This window comes from Oncorhynchus clarkii, chromosome 25 (assembly GCF_045791955.1).
Source record: "Oncorhynchus clarkii lewisi isolate Uvic-CL-2024 chromosome 25, UVic_Ocla_1.0, whole genome shotgun sequence".
NCBI lineage: Eukaryota > Metazoa > Chordata > Actinopteri > Salmoniformes > Salmonidae > Oncorhynchus > Oncorhynchus clarkii.
In genome coordinates, this window is record NC_092171.1 from 40540950 (window position 1) to 40564589 (window position 23640).

Sequence of the window (23640 nt, forward strand, 5' to 3'; positions counted from 1 at the left end):
ATTTTTAAGCCTTGAGACAATTGGGACATGGATTGTGTGTGTGTGCCATTCAGAGGGTGAATGGGGAAGACAAAAGATTTAAGTGATTTGAACGGGGTACCTCATTAACTCGTGCAACTCAGTATCAGGAAGGTGTTCCTAATGTTTTGTGCAGTCAGTGTATTCAGTCAATACACACTCAGCTGCTCTAGGACCAGAGTCCCACAGAAACTGACCTTGAGTGGGTGTGTGTGTGTGGGGGTGTTTTTCGTACCCAGTACTCGTCCCCTGGTGTCCAGACTCAGTCGTGGTAGTTGTGGCCCCAGATGGTCCCTCAGGGCTCCTAGAGCCTCCTCCAGCCACTGGGTCTGCCAGCTCCATCCCTGTAACACACCCTCACACACGTAGCGCTGGGCGGGGGGGGACGCACACACACCGCTAACCCCGGTCCCATCACCACTGCTACATGACCACTCACTCAGGACTGGAGGGAGGAGGAGAGAGAAAGAGAGAAGAGGGGTGACAGCCTTCATTCGAATTGGCCTCTATTAATCATGGTCAATAGATGTTCAAACTTGATATACAATAACTTGCTAGGTTAGGGTCAGGGCTTCCTTACTCACTCACGGATCTAGAAGCATCCCTTCCTCCCTGACTCACTGTTCTAGAAGCATCCCTTCCTCCCTGACTCACTGTTCTGGAAGCATCCCTTCCTCCCTGACTCACTGTTCTGGAAGCATCCCTTCCTCCCTGACTCACTGTTCTAGAAGCATCCCTTCCTCCCTGACTCACTGTTCTAGAAGCATCCCTTCCTCCCTGACTCACTGTTCTGGAAGCATCCCTTCCTCCCTGACTCACTGTTCTAGAAGCATCCCTTCCTCCCTGACTCACTGTTCTGGAAGCATCCCTTCCTCCCTGACTCACGGTTCTAGAAGCATCCCTTCCTCCCTGACTCACTGTTCTGGAAGCATCCCTTCCTCCCTGACTCACTGTTCTAGAAGCATCCCTTCCTCCCTGACTCACTGTTCTGGAAGCATCCCTTCCTCCCTGACTCACTGTTCTAGAAGCATCCCTTCCTCCCTGACTCACTGTTCTGGAAGCATCCCTTCCTCCCTGACTCACTGTTCTGGAAGCATCCCTTCCTCCCTGACTCACGGTTCTAGAAGCATCCCTTCCTCCCTGACTCACTGTTCTAGAAGCATCCATTCCTTCCGGACTCACTGTTCTAGAAGCATCCCGTCCTCCCTCACTCACTGTTCTAGAAGCATCCCTTCCTCCCTGACTCACTGTTCTAGAAGCATCCCTTCCTCCCTGACTCACTGTTCTAGAAGCATCCCTTCCTCCCTGACTCACTGTTCTGGAAGCATCTCTTCCTCCCTGACTCACAGTTTTGGAAGCATCCCTTCCTCCCTGACTCACGGTTCTGGAAGCATCCGGTGGCCATCCCAGTAGGAGCTGAGACATCTAGCCCTGTCAGAGTAGACAGAGACTGGACCAGCAGCACTCCTCTGGCTGAGAGAGAAAGAGAGAGAAGGGGGAGGGAGAGGTGAAGAGAGAGAGAGAGAGAAGGGGGAGGGAGAGGTGAAGAGAGAGAGAGAGAGACACAAAGAGACACAAAGAGAAGAATGTGAGTGTTAGTGCAGTCGGTTTGTAGTTTTTCCTCTGTGCTTGAGTGACTGAGTGACTGAGTGACTGAGTGACTGATTGACTGAGTGACTGAGTGACTGAGTGACTGAGTGACTGAGTGACTGATTGACTGAGTGACTGAGTGACTGATTGACTGATTGACTGAGTGACTGAGTGACTGATTGACTGAGTGACTGAGTGACTGAGTGACTGATTGACTGAGTGACTGAGTGACTGATTGACTGAGTGACTGATTGCCTGAGTGACTGAGTGACTGATTGCCTGAGTGACTGAGTGACTGATTGACTGAGTGACTGAGTGACTGAGTGACTGATTGCCTGAGTGACTGAGTGACTGATTGCTTGAGTGACTGAGTGACTGAGTGACTGAGTGACTGATTGACTGAGTGACTGAGTGACTGAGTGACTGATTGCCTGAGTGACTGAGTGACTGATTGCCTGAGTGACTGAGTGACTGATTGCCTGAGTGACTGAGTGACTGAGTGACTGATTGACTGATTGACTGAGTGACTGAGTGACTGAGTGACTGATTGACTGAGTGACTGATTGACTGAGTGACTGATTGACTGAGTGACTGATTGACTGAGTGACTGAGTGACTGATTGACTGAGTGACTGAGTGACTGAGTGACTGATTGACTGAGTGACTGAGTGACTGAGTGACTGAGTGACTGATTGACTGAGTGACTGAGTGACTGAGTGACTGAGTGACTGATTGCCTGAGTGACTGATTGACTGAGTGACTGATTGACTGAGTGACTGATTGACTGAGTGACTGAGTGACTGAGTGACTGAGTGACTGATTGCCTGAGTGACTGAGTGACTGAGTGACTGATTGACTGAGTGACTGAGTGACTGAGTGACTGAGTGACTGATTGCCTGAGTGACTGAGTGACTGATTGACTGAGTGACTGAGTGACTGAGTGACTGAGTGACTGAGTGACTGAGTGACTGATTTGTAGATGTTATTGTCTGGATGTATGTATTTTGTATTGTGTTAGCTGCTATTGATACCATGTAATGTCGCCATTTCTTAATTTGAAAATAAACCATTCTCTCGATCTACACACCAGACGCTGCGAGGGGACAGAAGATGTCCACCCCTCCTCCCTCCTCAGGTAGAACGACCCAGCCACACAGCTTCTCCCAGAATTCCCTGTAGTCCGGGGTCAGCACACTCTTCTCTGTCACCTTGTAGCCTGGGGTCAAAGAGAGGTCAAAGGTCAAGCAGTGACTATGCCCTTCAGTGAACTATGATTCCTGACCCAGTGTTCCATCCTCACCTTGCAGCAGAGTGATCTCCTCCGTACCTCCAGGAGCCAGCACCCCAAGTCTCTGAGCTCGCTGCCCACCCAGAGCCCTCTCTGCCTGGGATAACAGAGCCTGGAGGGTCCCTCTGTGGTCGTATAGAACCACCACCACTCCTACTCTCACACCACACAGAACCAACTAGGAGAGGAGAGAAGAGAAATCATTTCAATTCTTGTCAATGCTTTTTAATTAGGAAAATTTGGAATTTGGTTTACTTTCTGAATTGACTGGAATTAAAATGTAATTGACCTGAACCCTGTAAGTAATTGACTCTCCCTGCTCTAAATGTCTCACCTCGTAGGCAGGTATCCTGTTGGACAGCAGCAGCAGAAGAGGTGGTGATGGAGAGAGAGAGGAAGAGGCTCTGGGTCTGCTACTGGTGGAAGTGGGCCAACCTCCTCTGTTCACACTGTCCCTGAAACCGTACAGTACCAAACACACACCTTATATATACTGGTCATGAACCAAACACACACACGCGCGCGCACGCACACGCACACACACACACACACACACACACACACACACACACACACACACACACACACACACACACACACACACACACACACGTTACATAGCAGGTATATTTCCAGCAGGTATATTTCACTGGTCACCCCCAAAGCCAATTCCTCCTTTGGCCGCCTTTCCTTCCAGTTCTCTGCTGCCAATGACTGGAACGAACTGCAAAAATCACTGAAGCTGGAGACTCTTACCTCCCTCACTAGCTTTAAGCACCAGCTGTCAGAGCAGCTTACATATCACTGCACCTGTACATAGCCCATCTGTAAATAGCCCATCCAACTACCTCATCCCCATACTGTATTTATTATTCTTGCTCCTTTGCACCCCAGTATCTCTACTAGCACATTCATCCCCTGTACATCTATCACGCCAGTGTTAAATTGCTATATTGTATTTACTTTGCCAACGTGGCCTAGTTTTTGCCTTTACCTCTCTTGTCTCACCTCATTTGCACACATTGAATATACACTTTTTTCTACTGTATTATTGATTAAATGTTTGTTTATCCCATGTGTAACTCTGTTGTTGTTTGTGTCAAACTGCTTTGCTTTATCTTGGCCAGGTCGCAATTGTAAATGAGAACTTGTTCTCAACCAGTCTACCTGGTTAAATCAAGGTGATCTGGTCTACCTGGTTAAATAAAGGTGATCTGGTCTACCTGGTTAAATAAAGGTGATCTGGTCTACCTGGTTAAATAAAGGTGATCTAGTCTACCTGGTTAAATAAAGGTGACATAAATACCAATAAAAAAACACACTGTCCCATGAACCAAACAGGTGAGGTCTATATCTATGGTTGGGCACGGCCTCTCACCCCATGGCCTGGGACCTCAGATGGCTGGAGAGCTGTCTCTTCTCCAGGGTCAGAGTGGGGGTCAAGTTAAGGCTGACGTCAGGGGTTAAACAGACACGTCCCGTCCTGCCTGACAACCAGGAGGGAGAGGGCTGAACGCTCCTCGTTCTCCCAGGCACCAGCCTCTCTCCCTGGGGACGGCTGACCACTATTCCCCCTGGTCTGTTGCTGTTGCTCCTCCAGGCTGGTCTGGATGTCAGCGAAGCTCCTGGGGAGAACACAGAGAAAGGAGATATCATCCAGCCTGGCTGTCACCTCTGACCCCAACTCTGTATCTAATCCAACACAGTAATAGAGATGCTTCTATCCAAAGCCACTATCCTGGCCTCATGCTCTACCAACTGGGTCATACAGCACCAAATAACTGCTCCTCTCCTCCCCCTTCTGCTCCTCTCCTCTACCCCTCTCCTCCTCTCTCTCCTCTTGTCCTCTCAGCCACTCTTCTGCTCCTCCTCTCCTTCACTCTCCTCAACTCTCTCCTCCACTTTCCTCCACTCTCTCCTCTCCTCCACTCTCTCCTCTCCTCCACTCTCCTCAACTCTCTCCTGTCCTCCCCTCTCCTCCACTCTCTTCTCTTCTCTCCTCTCCTCCACTCTCTTCTCTCCTCCACTCTTCTCCTCTCCTCAACTCTCTCCTCCAACTCTCCTCTCTCCTGTCCTCCACTCTCTTCTCTCCTCAACTCTCTCCTGTCCTCCACTCTCTCCTCCGCTCTTCTCCTCAACTCTCTCCTCTCCTCCACTCTCTTCTCTCCTCCACTCTCCTCCACTCTCTCCTCAACTCTCTCCTGTCCTCCACTCTCTCCTCCACTCTTCTCCTCTCCTGAACTCTCTCCTCCTCTCCTCCACTCTCTCCTCTCCTCCACTCTCCTCAACTCTCTCCTCTCCTCCACTCTCTCCTCCACACTCCTCCACTCTATTCTCTCCTCCACTCTCCTCAACTCTCTCCTCTCCTCCACTCTCATCTCCTCTCCTACTCTCACTCACTCTTCTGCTCCACCACTCTCTCCCGGATGGTTTGTCTGATCCTCCTCTCCCTGCGTCTCTCCTCCTCCTCCTCCTCCTTCTCTCCTCTCCTCCACTCTCCTCTCCTCTCACTCACTTTTCTGCTCCTCCACTCTCTCCCGGATGGTTTGTCTGATCCTCCTCTCCCTGCGTCTCTCCTCCTCCTCCTCCCTCTCTCCGGAGCAGGGCATGTTGAGGGTGCCGTACGTTTGTGCTGCCTCTCTGGGTGTCAGCCAGTCCAGAGTGGACACACAGGACACATAGTGGCTCTTCCACCCACCATACTCTCTGTCCCCTGGATTATAAGGCAGGAACCAGCCCCGGCGCACACACCTCACCGACCAAAGACAGTCCTACGGAGAGAGGAGGTGTGTGTGTGTGTGTGTGTGTGGGGGGGGGGGGGGGTTGGTTAACCTCACACACAGTACGAAAGGGAGAAAGAGGAATAAAGAGAGAGAGGGAGGGAGTGACGGAGAGAAAACGAGCCCTAACCTCTAACCCCTCACCTGTTCAGCCAGGACCCTCCAATGCCAGCTGACCTGTGCGGCAGAGCAGAGGTCAAGAGGGGTCAGGAATGACATCACATAGAGAGACAGGAACCGTGGCAACACGGAGGTGAAGTCCACGCGCGTCACCGGCACGATCTGCATCAGCCAATCCCTGCAGGACCTAGGGTCACGGAGTCAGAGATTAGAGCCCCTCGTGGAAAAAGTACTACTGAATTACTACACAAGATCTACAGCAAACTAACAAGGTTTTTACTACTGGATTGCTATTGAGAAGGAAACCAGTGGTGTTTTATGTAACGTTAGTCATTAAAGTGGTAATGAGTGATACATTGGGACGTATCACAAATGGTATCACAAAAATGATATATTTCCTATTTCAATCCCTACATCATTCTTCCTTACCGAGCGTTTGGGTGTCAACTACTTAAAACCTACACAGTTCCTACATGTCTACTATTGAATTACTACACAATGCCTACATGCTTACTATTGAATTACTACACAGTACCTACATGTTTACTATTGAATTACTACACAGTACCTACATGTTTACTATTGAATTACTACACAGTACCTACATGTTTACTATTGAATTACTACACAGTACCTACATGTTTACTATTGAATTACTACACAATACCTACATGTCTACTATTGAATTACTACACAGTTCCTACATGTCTACTATTGAATTACTACACAATGCCTACATGTTTACTATTGAATTACTACACAATACCTACATGTCTACTATTGAATTACTACACAATGCCTACATGTTTACTATTGAATTACTACACAATACCTACATGTCTACTATTGAATTACTACACAATACCTACGCATTACCACTGTATCACACTCAATTCCTACATGTTCATATCACACAAGAAATGAACTTACACAAACTGAATTGCAATTGTTTTTATTTAATTGATTACATGTAATAAATTCATTCATTTACAAAAATGTTTTAATCCATTTGAGGCCTTGTCTTCATTCAGCTTTGACTTAACTATCTTCAGATCCTCTTCCAACTCGTAACCTTTCAGAAAATAAAGACGAGCACAAGAGACAACCAATTAAAAGCCATTATCAATTGTCTGCTAACAAAGGTCAAAGTGCGTTTGGAAAGTATTCAGAACTCTTGACTTTTGTTACGCTACATCCTTATTCTAAAAATTATTATGTTTTTAATTCATCAATCTACACACAATACCCCATAATGACATCACAATACCCCATAATGACATGACAATAACCCCATAATGACATGACAATAACCCCATAATGACATCACAATGCCCCATAATGACATCACAATGCCCCATAATGACATCACAATGCACCATAATGACATCACAATGCACCATAATGACATCACAATACCCCATAATGGCATCACAATACCCCATAATGGCATCACAATACCCCATAATGGCATCACAATACCCCATAATGGCATCACAATACCCCATAATGGCATCACAATACCCCATAATGGCATCACAATACCCCATAATGGCATCACAATACCCCATAAAGACAAATCAAAAACAGGTTTTTTTTGCTAAATTATCACATTTACGTAAGTATTCAGACACTTCACTCAGTACTTTGTTGAAGCACCTTTGGCAGTGATCACAGCCAGGAGTCTTCTTGGGTAAGATGCTACAAGCTTGACACACCTGTATTTGAGGAGTTTGTCTCATTCTTCTCTGCCAATCCTCTCACGCTCTGTCAGGTTGGATGGAGTGTCGCTGCACAGCTATTTTCAGGTCTCGGAGCTCTACAGACAATTCCTTCAACCTGATGGATTCTGTTTAACTTGAAACATGTTACATTTTTAACTGTAGTTTGTTTTGTATCCTGTTTAGTGAATGATTACTGTGAGTATTAATAGAGTTTAGACCACGAAACTGTGTGTATGCTAATTTAAAAAAGGTTGACCTAATGAGACAAGTGTTTGTCTTTCCAAATCATGTCCAATCAATTTAATTTACCACGGGTGGTTTCCAATCAAGTTGAGTAAACATCTCAAGGATGATCAATGGAAACAGGATGCACCGGAGCTCAATTTCAAGTCTCATAGCAAAAGGTCTGAATACTTATGTAAATAAGGTATTGTATATATATATATATAAATGTGCAAACATTTCTGAAAACCTGTGTTTGCGATTATGGGGTATTGTGATGTCATTATGGGGTATTGTGATGTCATTATGGGGTATTGTGTGTAGATTGATGAGAAAAATAAATAATGTAATTGATTTTAGAATAAGGCCGTAACGTAACAAAATGTGGAAAAAGTCAAGAATAGTCTGAATAATTTCTGAATGCACTGTAAAACAACACAGAAAAACATTTGATAAACAATGTTAATCTTACCAACAATGGACTCCAGTCTTCTTATGTCGGGGGCCTCCTGGGCAACAGGTTAAAAGATGTAAGTAGAATTGGTAAGTATATTAATATGAAAATACTGTACATTTCCATTCAAACACACGCACACTTATTACATGCATGATGAAAACAGAGGCTACACAGGAGGTTGGTGGTCACCACAGGAGGTTGGTGGCCACCACAGGAGGTTGGTGGCAAACTTAATTAAGGAGGACAGGTTTGTGGTAATGGCTGGAGCGGAATAGGTGGAATGGTATCAAATATATCAAACACATGAGTTCCATGTGTTCCATGAGTTCCATGTGTTCAATGAGTTCCATGTGTTCCATGAGTTCCATGTGTTCCATGAGTTCCATGTGTTCCATGTGTTTGATGCCATTCCATACGCTAATTTCCAGCCATTATTTATGAGCCGTCCTCCACTCAGCAGCCTCCACTGCTACATTGGAACATTTCAATGGGGCTAGCAAACAGCTAGGCTAAACACAATACATCTCTGTGAAAACGGCTAACGGCTAAGACCATTTTGGCTAGCAATCATTTTTGATGTGGTAACAAGTTATATAAAAGGCTAAACAATGACATGACAGAATTCATAAAACATAAAGGAAAGTTAAACTTACAGATGGTGCCAGCATAATAAGGGTTATAAAAGACAGGATGACAAAGGATGGAAAATTATTACATTCGGGATTGTCGAACAGTAGCTAGCTAACAACAACCAACTACTTCCCATTTTGTCTTCTTCTGTGGTAACGAGCACATGAGGTGCAGCCACGAGCTGCCAAACTCTACTGATGACTACTGAAAAACCGGTGGTCTGCCTGTAGTGTTTTGACTACTTATTCACAAAACAAACACATAGTAAACATCTCTACCTGAAAACCACAGGAAGCACTACTATTTTCCTTCTGAAACCTACAAAACTCTACTTGTGTATCTTAAGTACTGCATAAACTACACGTTCACTACAGAACCCCTACACATCTCTAAATAGTCACTACCGCATGAATAGGTTGTGTGCAGTAATTCAGTAGTACTTTTACATGAGGGAGATGAAAACACTAGGGATGTTTCTTAACAGTGTGATATAACTTGAAGTGATTCCCTTGTCCTCTGCATATACAGTGGGGCAAAAAAAGTATTTAGTCAGCCACCAAATGTGCAAGTTCTCCCACTTAAAAAGATGAGAGAGGCCTGTAATTTTCATCATAGGTACACTTCAACTATGACAGACAAAATGAGAAAGAAAAATCCAGAAAATCACATTGTAGGATTTTTTTATGAATTTATTTGCAAATTATGGTGGAAAATAAGCATTTGGTCAATGACAAAGGTTTCTCTCAATACTTTGTTATATACCCTTTGTTGGCAATGACAGAGGTCAAACGTTTTCTGTAAGTCTTCACAAGGTTTTCACACACTGTTGCTGGTATTTTGGCCCATTCCTCCATGCAGATCTCCTCTAGAGCAGTGATGTTTTGGGGCTGTTGCTGGGCAACACGGACTTTCAACTCCATCCAAAGATTTTCTATGGGGTTGAGATCTGGAGACTGGCTAGGCCACTCCAGGACCTTGAAATGCTTCTTACGAAGCCACTCCTTCGTTGCCCGGGCGGTGTGTTTGGGATCATTGTTATGCTGGGAGAAAGAGGAAGAGAGAGAGAGAGGGAGGGAGTGACGGAGAGAAAACAAGCCCTAACCTCTAACCCCTCACCCCTCACCTGTTTAGCCAGGACCCTCCAAGTTCTCCCACTTTTTAAGTGGGAGAACTTGCACAATTGGTGGCTGATTAAATACTTTTTTGCCCCACTGTATATGTATATATATATATATATAGAGAGAGAGAGAGAGAGGGAGAGAGAGAGATATTTATTTAGGTTTTTACCAAGAACCGCACTTGTTCTTTGCTTTACTGATTGAACTCCCATCATGGCTGTCATCTATATACTGTGTTTATTCATTTTCCTGTAAAGTACATTGCATTGCATCTGTGTCGGAAATGTGCTGTGTAAATAAAGTTTGATTTGATTCGTAGTGTGATTAATTTTTCACGAGTAAAGTAATTCAACGGTGTTGCTAACATAAACGAACAAGTTTCTAGCGGCGATAAAAAGACTGCAGAACCATGAACAGCAACAGAATAGAACCCTGATATTAGTAGACTTTCAGAAGCACAGGACAATGAACAGCGGCCTTCTCAGATGAAGCTGAAGGTAACAAGTTAAGTAAGTAAGTAAGGTAAGTTGCCAAGGTAACACTACTTAATGGTAAAGAAGAGAAGCCCCTGATATTGACAATAATTTAAATTACTATTTCACTAAAGTGGAATAACTCAGAAGTTAAATGACAACACTGAACAGCGAACGAACAGCGAACGAACCATGTGCATACATGTGAACCTATGTACATACATATGCGAATCAGAAGCCATGGATTACAGGCAACATCCGCATCGAGCTGAAGGCTAGAGATGCCACTTTCAAGGAGCGGGAGTCTATTCTGGAAGCTTATAAGAAACCCTGATACGCCCTCAGACGAACCATCAAACAAGCAAAGCATCAATACTGGATTAAGATTGAATCCTACAACACCGGCTCTGAAGCTCGTCGGATGTGGCAGGGCTTGAAAACTATTACGGACTACAAAGGGAAACGCAGCCGCGAGCTTCCCAGTTGTACAAGCCTACCAGACAAGCTAAATGTATTTTATGCTCGCGTCGAGGCAAGGAACACTGAAGCATGCACGAGAGCAACAGCTGTTCTAGATGACTGTGTGATAACGCTCTCGGTAGCCGATGTGAACAAAACCTTTAAACAGGTCACAAAGCCGCAGGTGGGACGCTACCAGAGAGGTTTAAACAACATTTCATAGAACGGAAAGGACTGTGAGGGGAACCACACACACAAACACACACACACACACACACACTGAACTCTAACACAATAAAAAAATAAAAATAATTATTGTTTGTATATCATTGTATTTTAAATTTGTATGACTGTCCTTGTCTATCAGTGTATCAGTGTTTTGTTACTTGTCATGTTTTGTGTTTTTTGTTTGTTGTGGACCCCAGGAAGAGTATCTGCTGCTTCTGCAAAAACTCATGGGGATCCAGATAAACCATAACAACAGGCCTGTCAGAGGCCCCTGTCTGTCAGAAGTGCTTACTTGAGCTGGGACCTGGTGCATTGTGACAGCAGTGGCTGCAGGAAGAGTTTTCTCTGGCGGTCAGTCCAAAGGTCAAACCAGTGAAGCACCAGGGTCGTCCGCTCCTCAAACAACTGACAGGTCATAGAACAAGATGTAGATTAACATTAATTTACATTAATTTACAGAGGAGGAGATGTATATTAATGCTCACAACCCAACATCTCAACACACAAACACACAGCCTACCCTGAGACAAGCACAGCCTACCCTGAGACAAGCACAGCCTACCCTGAGACAAACACAGCCTACCCTGAGACAAACACAGCCTACCCTGAGACAAACACAGCCTACCCTGAGAAAAAACACAGCCTACCCGGAGACAAACACAGCCTACCCGGAGACAAAACACAGTCTACTCCGAGACACACACACACACAGCCTACTCCGAGACACACACAGCCTACCCCAAGACACACACACAGTCTACTCCGAGACACACACACAGTCTACTCCGAGACACACACACAGTCTACTCCGAGACACACACACACACACACAGCCTACTCCGAGACACACACACAGTCTACCCCGAGACACACACACACACAGCCTACTCCAAGACACACACACACACAGCCTACCCGGAGACAAACACAGCCTACCCCGAGACACACACACAGCCTACCCCGAGACACACACACAGCCTACCCCGAGACACACACACAGCCTACTCCGAGACACAAACACACACACACACACACACACACACACACACACACACATAGCCTACTCCAAGACACACACACACACAGTCTACCCCGAGACACACACACACAGCCTAATCCAAGACACACACACACACAGTCTACCCCGAGACACACACACAGCCTACCCTGAACCAGACAATGGGTCAGCTGGCCCCAGAGTAATTGTGCTCAAGGGAGATTTGTCCCTTGTGGATCAGTTGGTATGGTGCTACCAACGCTGGGTTATGGGTTCGATTCCCACAAGGCACCAGTACAAAAATAACATGCACTCATTATTGTAAGTCACCTCTCCTAAATGACTCAAATGTAAATATGTTTTAGTAGGGAAGACCAAGGTGGTGGAAAAACCATAACAAAAATAAAAAAGAGAAAGGAAAATGATTGCTTGTCTTATCTCACTTGGCTGACCTGGTGGTTGGAGGTCTTGTTTGTGATGGGGGTCCAGGCACTGAAGCGGGTGTCGGCTGTCCCTGTGAACGAGCTGCGATGCATCAGGGCCGACTGGGGTTGGTAGTCTGTCCCGCTCAGTTGCCACTGTGTCACGCTGTGAGGACCTGGGTTAGGACCAGGACTGGACCTAACGGTCAGATCCACGGATGTCATTTTATGGGTGGTTTGGGCCAGTTGAGGATACTACCCGATTACGCTCTGTTTAATTTAAATCGATAGCCTTCTTTTGGGTAGCCTTTTATAAGCGATTGTTTGTGTGGTTCAAATTCAGTATTTTAAACAAAGTGCGGGTAAAATCTTCTTCAGTCAACAGTCCAGTTAAACATCTGATAATACAATGATACAGCGGTGATACATGTACCTGCGTTTCAAAAACTGGCCGGTAAAGGAGGTCCTATGCAATGTAATTTCACAAATTATTCCATAGACCTGCACAAGTGTGACTATAAAGTGCAATTTATTTAAAAAACAACTACTCTCCTTCCCCACAATTCCTCCCTCTCCTTGCCCGGTCTCCTTAGAGACAGAATAACAGAAACTAGAGCATAAGGCGCATGCAACATTCCCACGCACACCCCCGGTAGCGGTCCCTGTTCACCGACCTTCTCATCCAATGGGTTCTGGAGACGTGACAAGAGTGGACACGAGGAATACAAATCAGATTCGGAGTGTCAGGTTCCTACAGTGCGCGCGCACTGGGAAGCTTTGGTTACCGAGTAGTCTAGGCTGCTTGGTCAACAGGATCGGCCTGTGCACCGCACATGATCTGTCACTGATAGAGTTACTACACAAACAATCATTTGCTGAAATGCATCACTTGTGGGGAGCGACAAAAGTAAGAGGACATTATTTCCCCTGAAGGGAAATTCAAGTCTTGGACATTATTAAGATGTGCACAAAGATCACCAGGTGAAAACATACTTTAATTTAAAAAATGTTTTACCTTTAACTAGGTTAAGAACAAATTCGTATTCACAATGAAGGCTTACCAAAAGGCTTCCTGCTGGGATGGGTGCTGGGATTAAAATCTTTAATTTATAGGACAAAACGTCACAACAAGAGAGATAACACTACATAAAGAGATCTAAGACAACAACATAGCATGGTAGCAACACAACATGACAACATAGCATGGTAGCAACACAACATGACAACAACATGGTAGTGGCACAAAACATGGTATTGCATTAATTTCACCTTTATTTAACCAGGTAGGCCATTGGAGAACAAGCGACCTGGTCAAGATAAAGCAAAGCAGTTCGACAGATACAACGACACAGAGTTACACATGGAGTAAACAAACATAAGTCAATAACACAATGTAAATATATATATATATATATATATGCAGTGTGTGCAAATGAGGTAAGATTAGGGAGGTAAGGTAATAAATAGGTCGTAGTGACGAAGTAATTACAATTTAGCAGTTAAACACTGGAATGATAGATGTGCAGAATAGTTATTTTATTTAACCAGGTAGGCCAGTTGAGAACAAGTTCTCGTTTACAACTGCGACCTGGTCAAGATGAATGTGCTAGTAAAGATACTGGGGTGCAAAGGAGCAAAATAAATAACAATATGGGGATGAGGTAGTTGGATGGGCTATTTACAGATGGGCTATGTACAGGTGCAGTGATCTGTGAGCTGCTCTGACAGCTGGTGCTTAAAGTTAGTGAGGGAGATATGAGTCTCCAGCTTCAGTGATTTTTGCAGTTCGTTCCAGTCATTTGCATCAGAGAATTGGAAGGAAAGGCGGCCAAAGGAGGAATTGGCTTTGGGGATGACCAGTGAAATATACCTGCTGGAGCGCGTGCTACAGGTGGGTAACCTCGTCTGGAGGTTAGTTAACAGTGTCCAACGAAGGGCCAGAGGTATGCAGAATGGTGTCGTCTGCGTAGAGGTGGATCAGAGACTCACCAGCAGCAGGACCGACATCATTGATGTATACAGAGAAAAGATTCAGCCCGAGAATTGAACCCTGTGGTACACCCCCATAGAGACTGCCAGAGAGGTCCAGACAACAGGCCCTCTGATTTGACACACTGAACTCTGTCTGAGAAGTAGTTGGTGAACCAGGCGAGGCAGTCATTTGAGAAACCAAGGCTGTTGAGTCTGCCGATAAGAATGTGGTGATTGACAGAGTCGAAAGCCTTGGCCAGGTCAATGAATACAGCTGCACAGTAATGTCTCTTATTGATGGTGGTTATGATATGGTACAAACATTATTGGGTACAGACAACAGCACAAAGGGCAAGAAGGTAGAGACAACACATCACGCAAAGCAGCCACAACTGTCAGTAAGAGTGTCCATGATTGAGTCTTTGAATGAAGAGATTGAGAGAAAACTGTCCAGTTTGAGTGTTTTGTTGCAGCTCGTCCCAGTTGGTAGCTGCACCGAAACTGAAAAGAGGAGCGACCCAGGGATGTGCGTGCTTTGGGGACCTTTAACAGAATGTGACTGGCAGAACGGGTGTTGTATGTGAAGGATGAGGGCTACAGTAGATATCTCATATAGTGGGGAGTGAGGCCTCGCCACCACCATCCATCATATGAGTAAAGCACAGAAACATGATTCAAGTCATTAGAATTCTCTTTATTGACTTTGTCCTAAAACTGAGGAAAATAAATCAGAACAATCCAACCACATTAATTAACAATAAAACCTCAATCTGTAATGTACAGGATTACTCTAAATAAAAAGGTTGACCATCAAGCAGTTTCAAATATGATTATTGCATTCCAACTGCATATAAGACAAATATGTGTAGGAGAAGGTCAAATATATATATATATATATATATATATCTCAATGTAACACTGGTTCAAACCAAGGCAACAATAAAAAGGCAACAACATTTGTCCAGACACTCATGTGGATATGTGCAGGGAGTTTCCCACTTTAAACAACGTCGCAAATATGTGTAACTGTGTTTGCAGTGTGTTCGACAGATAAGTGGAGGATGGTGATTAGGCCCAATCCCATAAACCCCTAGCCCCAAGGAGAGGGAAGAGAAGAGAGGGGGGGGGGGGGGGGGGGGTAGAGGAGAAGAGGGGACGGGAGAGTGGAGAAGAAGGGAGGGTGGGGGAGAGGAGAAGAGGGGGCGGGAGAGGGCAGGGTAGAGGAGAAGAAGAGGGGACGGGAGAGGGCAGGGTAGAGGAGAAGAGAGGACGGTAGAGGAGAAGAGGGGACGGGAGAGGGGAGAGTGGAGAAGAAGGGAGTGTGGGGGAGAGGAGAAGAGGGGAGGGGATGTTGGAGAAGAGAGGGGAGGGGGCGGTAGAGGAGAAGAGGGGATGGGAGAGGGCAGGGTAGAGGAGAAGAGGGGACGGGAGAGGGCAGGGTAGAGGAGAAGAGGGGAGGGGATGTTAGAGGAGAAGAGAAGAGAGGGGGGGACGGTAGAGGAGAAGAGGGGATGGGAGAGGGGAGAGTGGAGGAGAAGAGGGGAGGGGATGTTAGAGGAGAAGAGAAGAGGCATATAAGGAAAGGAATTTAGGGGATAAGGAAATCAAATAAGGAGAGGAGGTTAGGAGACAAGGAGATGAGACTTGACTGCAGACCGACTTAAATGCTGGCTGTCCTGGGTATCTCCTGGCTGTCTGCCAGATTCAGCTTCTGACTTGTGGAGAGGAGATTGGAGTCAAGGAGAACAGCTGAAACACACACACCTCACTCACTCCGCTCTCAGCCCCCCACACACACCTCACTCACTCTGCTCTGAGACCCCCCCCCCCCACACACACACACACCTCACTCACTCTGCTCTGAGCTCCCCCCCCCCCCCCCCCCCACCTCACTCACTCTGCTCTGAGCCCCCCCCCCACACACACACACAAAGAGAAAGAGAGAGCAGAACAAATAAAAGTCCTCTATTATGTAACTATAGTAAGTGTCCTGAAATATAAGCACATTTTTTATAATATTCATTCTGCATTTCTTAAATTTTTCTGTAAACTGTGAGCTAGAATTAAAATCAGGTCAAAGCCACACCCCTCACTCACTCGCTCTGTGCACACAGTACACAAGTCGGCACACACACACACGTCTTCTAAAAGGATACATTGATGAACTCAGTTCCTCTAGCTGTAGAGAGGGACAGAGATGTTTCATTACATTGAGCTAACATTGAGCCAAGATACATACACAGAGCATGAGGTGTGTGTGTGTGTGTGTGTGTATGTATGTGGCTTTGTTCTCACATGAGAAGGCTTAGATCTGGAGATTAGGCCTAACTTTGGCCTTGTGAAAACGGAGAAATCCCTGTTTGACACGCTGAGGGAGGCCCTGTGTGTTGGGATCTTAGGGCCTAGACGGCTACCAAGTACTTTCACAGTGTTAACAGAATTTCAAGATCCAACAAACACTTTAAAAAAAAGGTAGACTCTGCGATATGACGCAGATGCAGAAAGTAGTAAACAACCAAGTGGGTCAAATTCCACAACAACTAAGAGCGTTGAAGCGCGAGGCTCAACTTCTCCTCTGTTTTGGTGTCCTGGTTACCACGCGGTGAACAGAGCGAAGCCAACCACGAGATACAGTGTGCGTCTCACTGAAGTCTCATCTCCGTCATATCAATATCTTGCAGTGCTGCTCGTGGCAACGTAATTTAGCCGATTCTACTTATACGGTGGTCTAAGCCACTGCAGCGTGGGTCAGAATCCACATCTACCCCTGCAGCGTGGGTCAGAATCCACATCTACCCCTGCAGCGTGGGTCAGAATCCACATCTACCCCTGCAGCGTGGGCCAGAATCCACATCTACCCCTGCAGCGTGGGCCAGAATCCACATCTACCCCTGCAGCGTGGGCCAGAATCCACATCTACCCCTGCAGCGTGGGCCAGAATCCATATCTATCCCTGCAGCGTGGGTTAGAATCCACATCTACCCCTGCAGCGTGGGCCAGAATCCACATCTACCCCTGCAGCGTGGGCTAGAATCCACATCTACCCCTGCAGCGTGGGCTAGAATCCACATCTACCCCTGCAGCGTGGGCTAGAATGCACATCTACCCCTGCAGCTTGGGCTAGAATGCACATCTACCCCTGCAGCGTGGGCTAGAATGCACATCTACCCCTGCAGCGTGGGCTAGAATGCACATCTACCCCTGCAGCGTGGGCTAGAACGCACATCTACCCCTGCAGCGTGGGCTAGAATCCACATCTACCCCTGCAGCGTGGGCTAGAATCCACATCTACCCCTGCAGCGTCGGCTAGAATCCACATCTACCCCTGCAGCGTGGGATAGAATCCACATCTACCCCTGTAGCGTGGGTCAGAATCCACATCTACCCCTGCAGCGTGGGTTAGAATCCATCCCACTGCTATTTCAGCGTGGGTTAGAATCCACATCTACCCCTGCAGTGTGGGTTAGAATCCATCCCACTGCTATTTCAGCGTGGGTTAGAATCCACATCTACCCCTGCAGCGTGGGTTAGAATCCACATCTACCCCTGCAGCGTGGGTTAGAATCCACATCTACCCCTGCAGCGTGGGCTAGAATCCACATCTACCCCTGCAGCGTGGGCTAGAATCCACATCTACCCCTGCAGCGTGGGTTAGAATCCATCCCACTGCTATTTCAGCGTGGGTTAGAATCCACATCTACCCCTGCAGCGTGGGTTAGAATCCACATCTACCCCTGCAGCGTGGGTTAGAATCCATCCCACTGCTATTTCAGCGTGGGTTAGAATCCACATCTACCCCTGCAGCGTGGGCTAGAATCCATCCCACTGCTATTTCAGCGTGGGTTAGAATCCACATCTACCCCTGCAGCGTGGGTTAGAATCCACATCTACCCCTGCAGCGTGGGCTAGAATCCATCCCACTGCTATTTCAGCGTGGGTTAGAATCCATCCCACTGCTATTTCAGCGTGGGTTAGAATCCATCCCACTGCTATTTCAGCGTGGGTTAGAATCCACATCTATCCCTGCAGCGTGGGTCAGAATCCATCCCACTGCTATTTCAGCGTGGGTTAGAATCCATCCCACTGCTATTTCAGCGTGGGTTAGAATCCATCCCACTGCTATTTCAGCGTGGGCTAGAATCCATCCCACTGCTATTTCAGCGTGGGTTAGAATCCATCCCACTGCTATTTCAGCACTCTCCTCTTTCTTTCCAATAAACAAAATAAATATGACGAGTGGAATCATCCCACTCCAAAAATATATGTGGTCTCTTGCAAAAGTATTCAGACCCTTTGGATTTCTTCACATTTTATTGTGTTACAAAGTGGGATTAAAATGGATTTAATAGTTGTTTTTTTTGTCAACAATCTATACAAAACACTAAACATAAAAATAAATAAAAATGTTTTTAAAGGTTTTCAAAGGTATTCAGCTCCTTGAGTCAATTACAAGTTAGAATCACCTTTAGCATCAATTACAGCTGGGAATTTTTTTTGCGGGTAAATTATACAAGAGGGTAAATTATATAAGAGGGTAAATTATATAAGAGGGTAAATTATATAAGAGGGTAAATTATACAAGAGGGTAAATTATACAAGAGGGTAAATTATATAAGAGGGTAAATTATATAAGAGGGTAAATTATATAAGAGCGTTGCCCACCTGGATTGTACAATATTTGTACAATATTCTTCTAAAAAAATTCTTCAAGCTCTGTCAAGATGTTGGGGATCATGGCTAGATGGCTGTTTTCAAGTCTTGACAGACTTTCAAGCTGATTTAAGTCCAAACTGTAACTTGGCCACTCAGGAACATTCACTCTCTTCTCTCAATGCAATGCTCTCTCTCCATGGGCTATCTGGCTAGCTAGCTAGCAAACAAACATTGCGACACACAATAATATCAAAGCCTATATCAGCATGTAAAGTAGCTAGTTAGCTGTAAAATCGCCCAAACAAACTGCACAATCAATTTAGGAGTCAACAATCTCACCATGTGCAACCTGCAGAGTGATGTGCCTCACACAGTCTGACATTCACAACGACAGATTTACTTTGGTGTAGATGGGAAACCTTTCCCCATTATACACTATATATAAAGTATGTGGACACCCCTTCAAATTAGCGGATTCAGCTATTTCAGCCTTACCCATTGCTGACAGGTGCATATATATATATATATATATATATATATAAAAATCTATTAATTAAAACATTTTAAAAAATCGGGCACACAGCCATGCAATCTCCATAGACAAACATTGACATGTGCATAAGAGAAAGAAAAATAAATATATATACACTGCTCAAAAAAATAAAGGAAACACTTAAACAACACAATGTAACTCCAAGTCAATCACACTTCTGTGAAATCAAACTGTCCACTTAGGAAGCAACACTGATTGACAATAAATTTCACATGCTGTTGTGCAAATGGAATAGACAACAGGTGGAAATTATTGGCAATTAGCAAGACACCCCCAATAAAGGAGTGGTTTTGCAGGTGGTGACCACAGACCACTTCTCAGTTCCTATGCTTCCTGGCTGATGTTTTGGTCACTTTTGAATGCTGGCGGTGCTTTCACTCTAGTGGTAGCATGAGACGGAGTCTACAACCCCCACAAGTGGCTCAGGTAGTGCAGCTCATCCAGGATGGCACATCAATGCGAGCTGTGGCAAGAAGGTTTGCTGTGTCTGTCAGCGTAGTGTCCAGAGCATGGAGGCGCTACCAGGAGACAGGTCAGTACATCAGGAGACGTGGAGGAGGCCGTAGGAGGGCAACAACCCAGCAGCAGGACCGCTACCTCCGCCTTTGTGCAAGGAGGAGCACTGCCAGAGCCCTGCAAAATTACCTCCAGCAGGCCACAAATGTGCATGTGTCTGCTCAAACGGTCAGAAACAGACTCCATGAGGGTGGTATGAGGGCCCGACGTCCACAGGTGGGGGTTGTGCTTACAGCCCAACACCGTGCAGGACGTTTGGCATTTGCCAGAGAACACCAAGATTGGCAAATTCGTCACTGGCACCCTGTGCTCTTCACAGATGAAAGCAGGTTCACACTGAGCACATGTGACAGACGTGACAGAGTCTGGAGACGCCGTGGAGAACGTTCTGCTGCCTGCAACATCCTCCAGCATGACCGGTTTGGTGGTGGGTCAGTCATGGTGTGGGGTGGCATTTCTTTGGGGGGCCGCACAGCCCTCCATGTGCTCGCCAGAGGTAGCCTGACTGCCATTAGGTACCGAGATAAGATCCTCAGACCCCTTGTGAGACCATATGCTGGTGCGGTTGGCCCTGGGTTCCTCCTAATGCAAGACAATGCTAGACCTCATGTGGCTGAACAGGCAGTTAACCCCGTCATTGAAAATAAGAATTTGTTCTTAACTGACTTGCCTAGTTAAATAAAGGTAAAATAAAAACATATATAAAAAATCTGTGTGTCTGGGTGGTTTAATACATCATCCACAGCATAATTATTAACTTGATCATGCTTTAAAAAAAGAGATATTCAATGTCTCGTGTTATCGTTACCCATCTACCAATCACTGCCCTTTCTTTATGAGGCTTTTCAAAAAGCTCCCTGGTCTTTATAGATGAATCTGTTCTTTGAAATTCAATAGTTGACTGAGGGACCTTACAGATGATGTATGTATGTATGTATGGGGGACAGAGGAAGGAGTGGTCATTCAAAAATCACGTCAACCTCTATTATTTCACACAGTGAGTCCATGTAACTTATGTGATTTGTTAAGCCACATTTTTGTCCTGAACTAATGTAGGCTTGCCTAAACAAAGGAGCTGAATAGTTATGGAACTACAGGATTTCTGCTATAATTTCTTATTTATCTTTAAAAAAAATGTTATTTCACTTTGACAGAGTAATGTAAGTAGATTGTTGACAAAAAATTGACAATTAAATCCATTGTAAAACCCCACTTTGTAACACAAAGCGGTCTGAATACTTACATTAACCAAACCTATTGCCAGATCTTACGTTGAGCAGTAGTTTGTCCATGTTGGAGTCGCAGGCGGTCTTCCGTTGGTCCTCAGGCATCTCGTCCACCTCCCCATAAAGGTCAAAGTGCAGCCGAGCCAACTTCTCCTGCATCTCTCTCACATGTTCCATCTGATCTATAGAACACTCATTGCCTAGAGGGAGAGGGGCAGGGGAGAGAGAGGGAGCGAGATGAGGAGGTGAGAGAGGGAGCGAGACGAGGGGGGGGGAGAGGGAGCGAGACGAGGGGGGGAGAGAGGGAGCGAGACGAGGGGGGGAGAGAGGGAGCGAGATGAGGGGGGGGGGAGAGAGGGAGCGAGATGATGAGGGGGGAGAGAGGGAGCAAGATGAGGGGGGGAGAGAGGGAGCAAGATGAGAGGGGGAAAGAGGGAGCGAGATGAGGGGGGGGAAAGAGGGAGCGAGAAGAGTGGTCATAGATAGTGTTCATGTAAAACTTCACCTGCATTCTAACACACAGGTAATATGCTCTTTCAGCAGCAGACACTTATCCACTGAGCCACTGGAACCCTGGTCTCACCAAAGGCCTGTAGTTTTCCATTGTGGAAGTCATTGAGAAGGCTCAGCAGTCCTTTCTCCATCTCCTGCACATCGGAGACGTCCGTCAGGAAGGAGTGTTGGATGGGGTCCGCCTGACTCTGGCCTGCCTTACTGCCTGAAGCCTGCTGCGGTCTGGCCTTCACACCCCTGACACACACACACACACACACACACACACAAGCAAATTAAGAACTTCACCTCAAAGCAGTTCAAGTCATCCAGATGATTATGGTTCTTACCTGCGGCTCTTCCCCTTCTGGCTGGAGTGTGTACCCATGTGGCTGAAGCCCAGATGCCGTCCTGAGGCGTTCTTCCGGGTGCTGGTTGGTGGGGCAGGGGCCTGGTTGGTGGAGGGCCTGGAAATCTTTCTCTTCAGCTTCCTATCCTCCATGGCATCATAATATGTAGTTCACTAGTTAGTAGTTAGTCACTGGACACTCCTGCAGAAAATATCTAGGATAGTAATCAAACAATAAACGGTGACAAGTTTAGTAACCCCAACCTCGCACTAACTTAGCTTACGTTGCAACTGTCAGCTACTGACAACAACACGGCATGTCTGCTAGTGTTGGGTCCAGCTAGTTAACCAACCGAACAAAACCCAGAGCTAACAAGTTAACTAGTAGTAGTATCGCGAGGCCTTCCAAGTCTCGTCTTGTTTACCAACTAGTTAACGCGAACTGGTATCTTCTCAGTGCCAACTAAACCCGGAAGTGTCTTTGTAGTTTCACTGAAAAGACACATAAAATGCACATAAAATGGAAAGCAACGTCGTATTTCTAGTTGTCAATAGCTGAACTAGTTGTTGAAAGCGAGAGCAAAGCAGCTAGCTAAACAACGACGTGTTATCGACGTTAGCTAGCTAGCATTGCTATCAAATCAGCCTAAATAACTACACTAGGCTAGCTGATTTAGCTACACAACTTACTACACAAATTGTAATAACATATAGCTAGCAACAGACCTCAATTTTCTCCGTTGTTGAAGTTATTCGTAGTTAGTTCATTCGATGTGAACATATTTTAAACCTGTTTGATCTGTTGTTGTTAGCTTGACTGCGGTCTTCACTAGTTACCACAGCCACGAAGTCTTCCTTATTATTATGACTAAACCGATAGAGGGCGATAGATCTGCACTCTTGTCTATGATTTATAACCCAAATAGTTCATCTTTGTCGTTTTACAGTGGGAGTAAATTAAGCATATTGGGAGTTGGGTAAAGCCAAACATGAGCTAGTTATATCTCAATTCGACCTTGCACTCCTTCTAAACAAAGCAATATTTGACCACTTTGGCAAAGAGTCAGGTCTATAAAACCGAGTGCACTATGTTTGTAATAAATTCTAGTTTTGGAAGCAGAAAAATGTATTGAGATCAGATATTTCATCGATGAGAAAATGAGCAGAATGTCAGCTCATTTTCCATCCATTCCCACTACCCGCGACTGGACTTCCTCTTACTACCATATTTGGTGGTGAGAAAACGTTCTAAACGGATGCTTCAGCTTTATAGCCCCTGTGATTGGGCCTTCTGTCTGTGGTAGTAGAGCATGCCAGCTTGTTGTCCTAAAACCTAGAAGCCACCTGCTGCTGCCTGA

The 23640-nt window shown here is 45.8% G+C and overlaps 2 protein-coding genes across 6 annotated transcripts in view; both read right to left on the reverse strand.

Moving 5' to 3' along the window:
• LOC139383954 (epithelial cell-transforming sequence 2 oncogene-like) overlaps positions 1–13068 on the reverse strand; it is a 25249-nt gene extending 12181 nt beyond the window's left edge. Inside the window, 10 exon segments of the mRNA XM_071128578.1 lie at positions 254–463; positions 1399–1525; positions 2642–2823; positions 2908–3073; positions 3230–3335; positions 4274–4520; positions 5411–5666; positions 5820–5982; positions 11396–11508; positions 12553–13068. Of these exon segments, the coding sequence (XP_070984679.1) occupies positions 254–463; positions 1399–1525; positions 2642–2823; positions 2908–3073; positions 3230–3335; positions 4274–4520; positions 5411–5666; positions 5820–5982; positions 11396–11508; positions 12553–12747 (1765 nt within the window). The 5' untranslated portion in view covers positions 12748–13068.
• Positions 13069–15166: 2098 nt separating this feature from the next.
• LOC139384041 (coiled-coil domain containing 28A) lies at positions 15167–23152 on the reverse strand. 5 transcript variants are annotated; one of them, XR_011628811.1, is made up of 7 exons: positions 23009–23152; positions 22284–22497; positions 22025–22191; positions 21487–21641; positions 16650–16672; positions 16025–16204; positions 15167–15799 (listed from the first exon to the last, which is right to left on the reverse strand). XR_011628811.1 is itself a non-coding variant. In XM_071128674.1 (6 exons), the coding sequence occupies exons 2-6, from the start codon at positions 22433–22435 to the stop codon at positions 16198–16200; spliced, it is 504 nt and encodes a 167-aa protein (XP_070984775.1). In that variant the 5' UTR covers positions 22436–22497; positions 23009–23152; the 3' UTR covers positions 15808–16197. The 5 variants fall into 5 exon arrangements, 3 of the variants coding, with proteins under 3 accessions (XP_070984775.1, XP_070984773.1, XP_070984774.1); XR_011628810.1 differs by having other exon boundaries at positions 16025–16208; XM_071128674.1 differs by lacking the exon at positions 15167–15799 and having other exon boundaries at positions 15808–16204.
• Positions 23153–23640: the final 488 nt, after the last annotated feature.

Excerpts from the sequence above, each read along its gene's own strand:
- LOC139384041 (XM_071128672.1), bottom strand. The coding sequence starts at position 22,435 with ATGGAGGATAGGAAGCTGAAGAGAAAGATTTCCAGGCCCTCCACCAAC. Across the intron at positions 22,192-22,283 it reads CAGAAGGGGAAGAGCCGCAG|GGGTGTGAAGGCCAGACCGC; the intron begins GTAAGAACCATA and ends TGTGTGTGTCAG. Across the intron at positions 21,642-22,024 it reads TGGAAAACTACAGGCCTTTG|GCAATGAGTGTTCTATAGAT; the intron begins GTGAGACCAGGG and ends CTCTCCCTCTAG.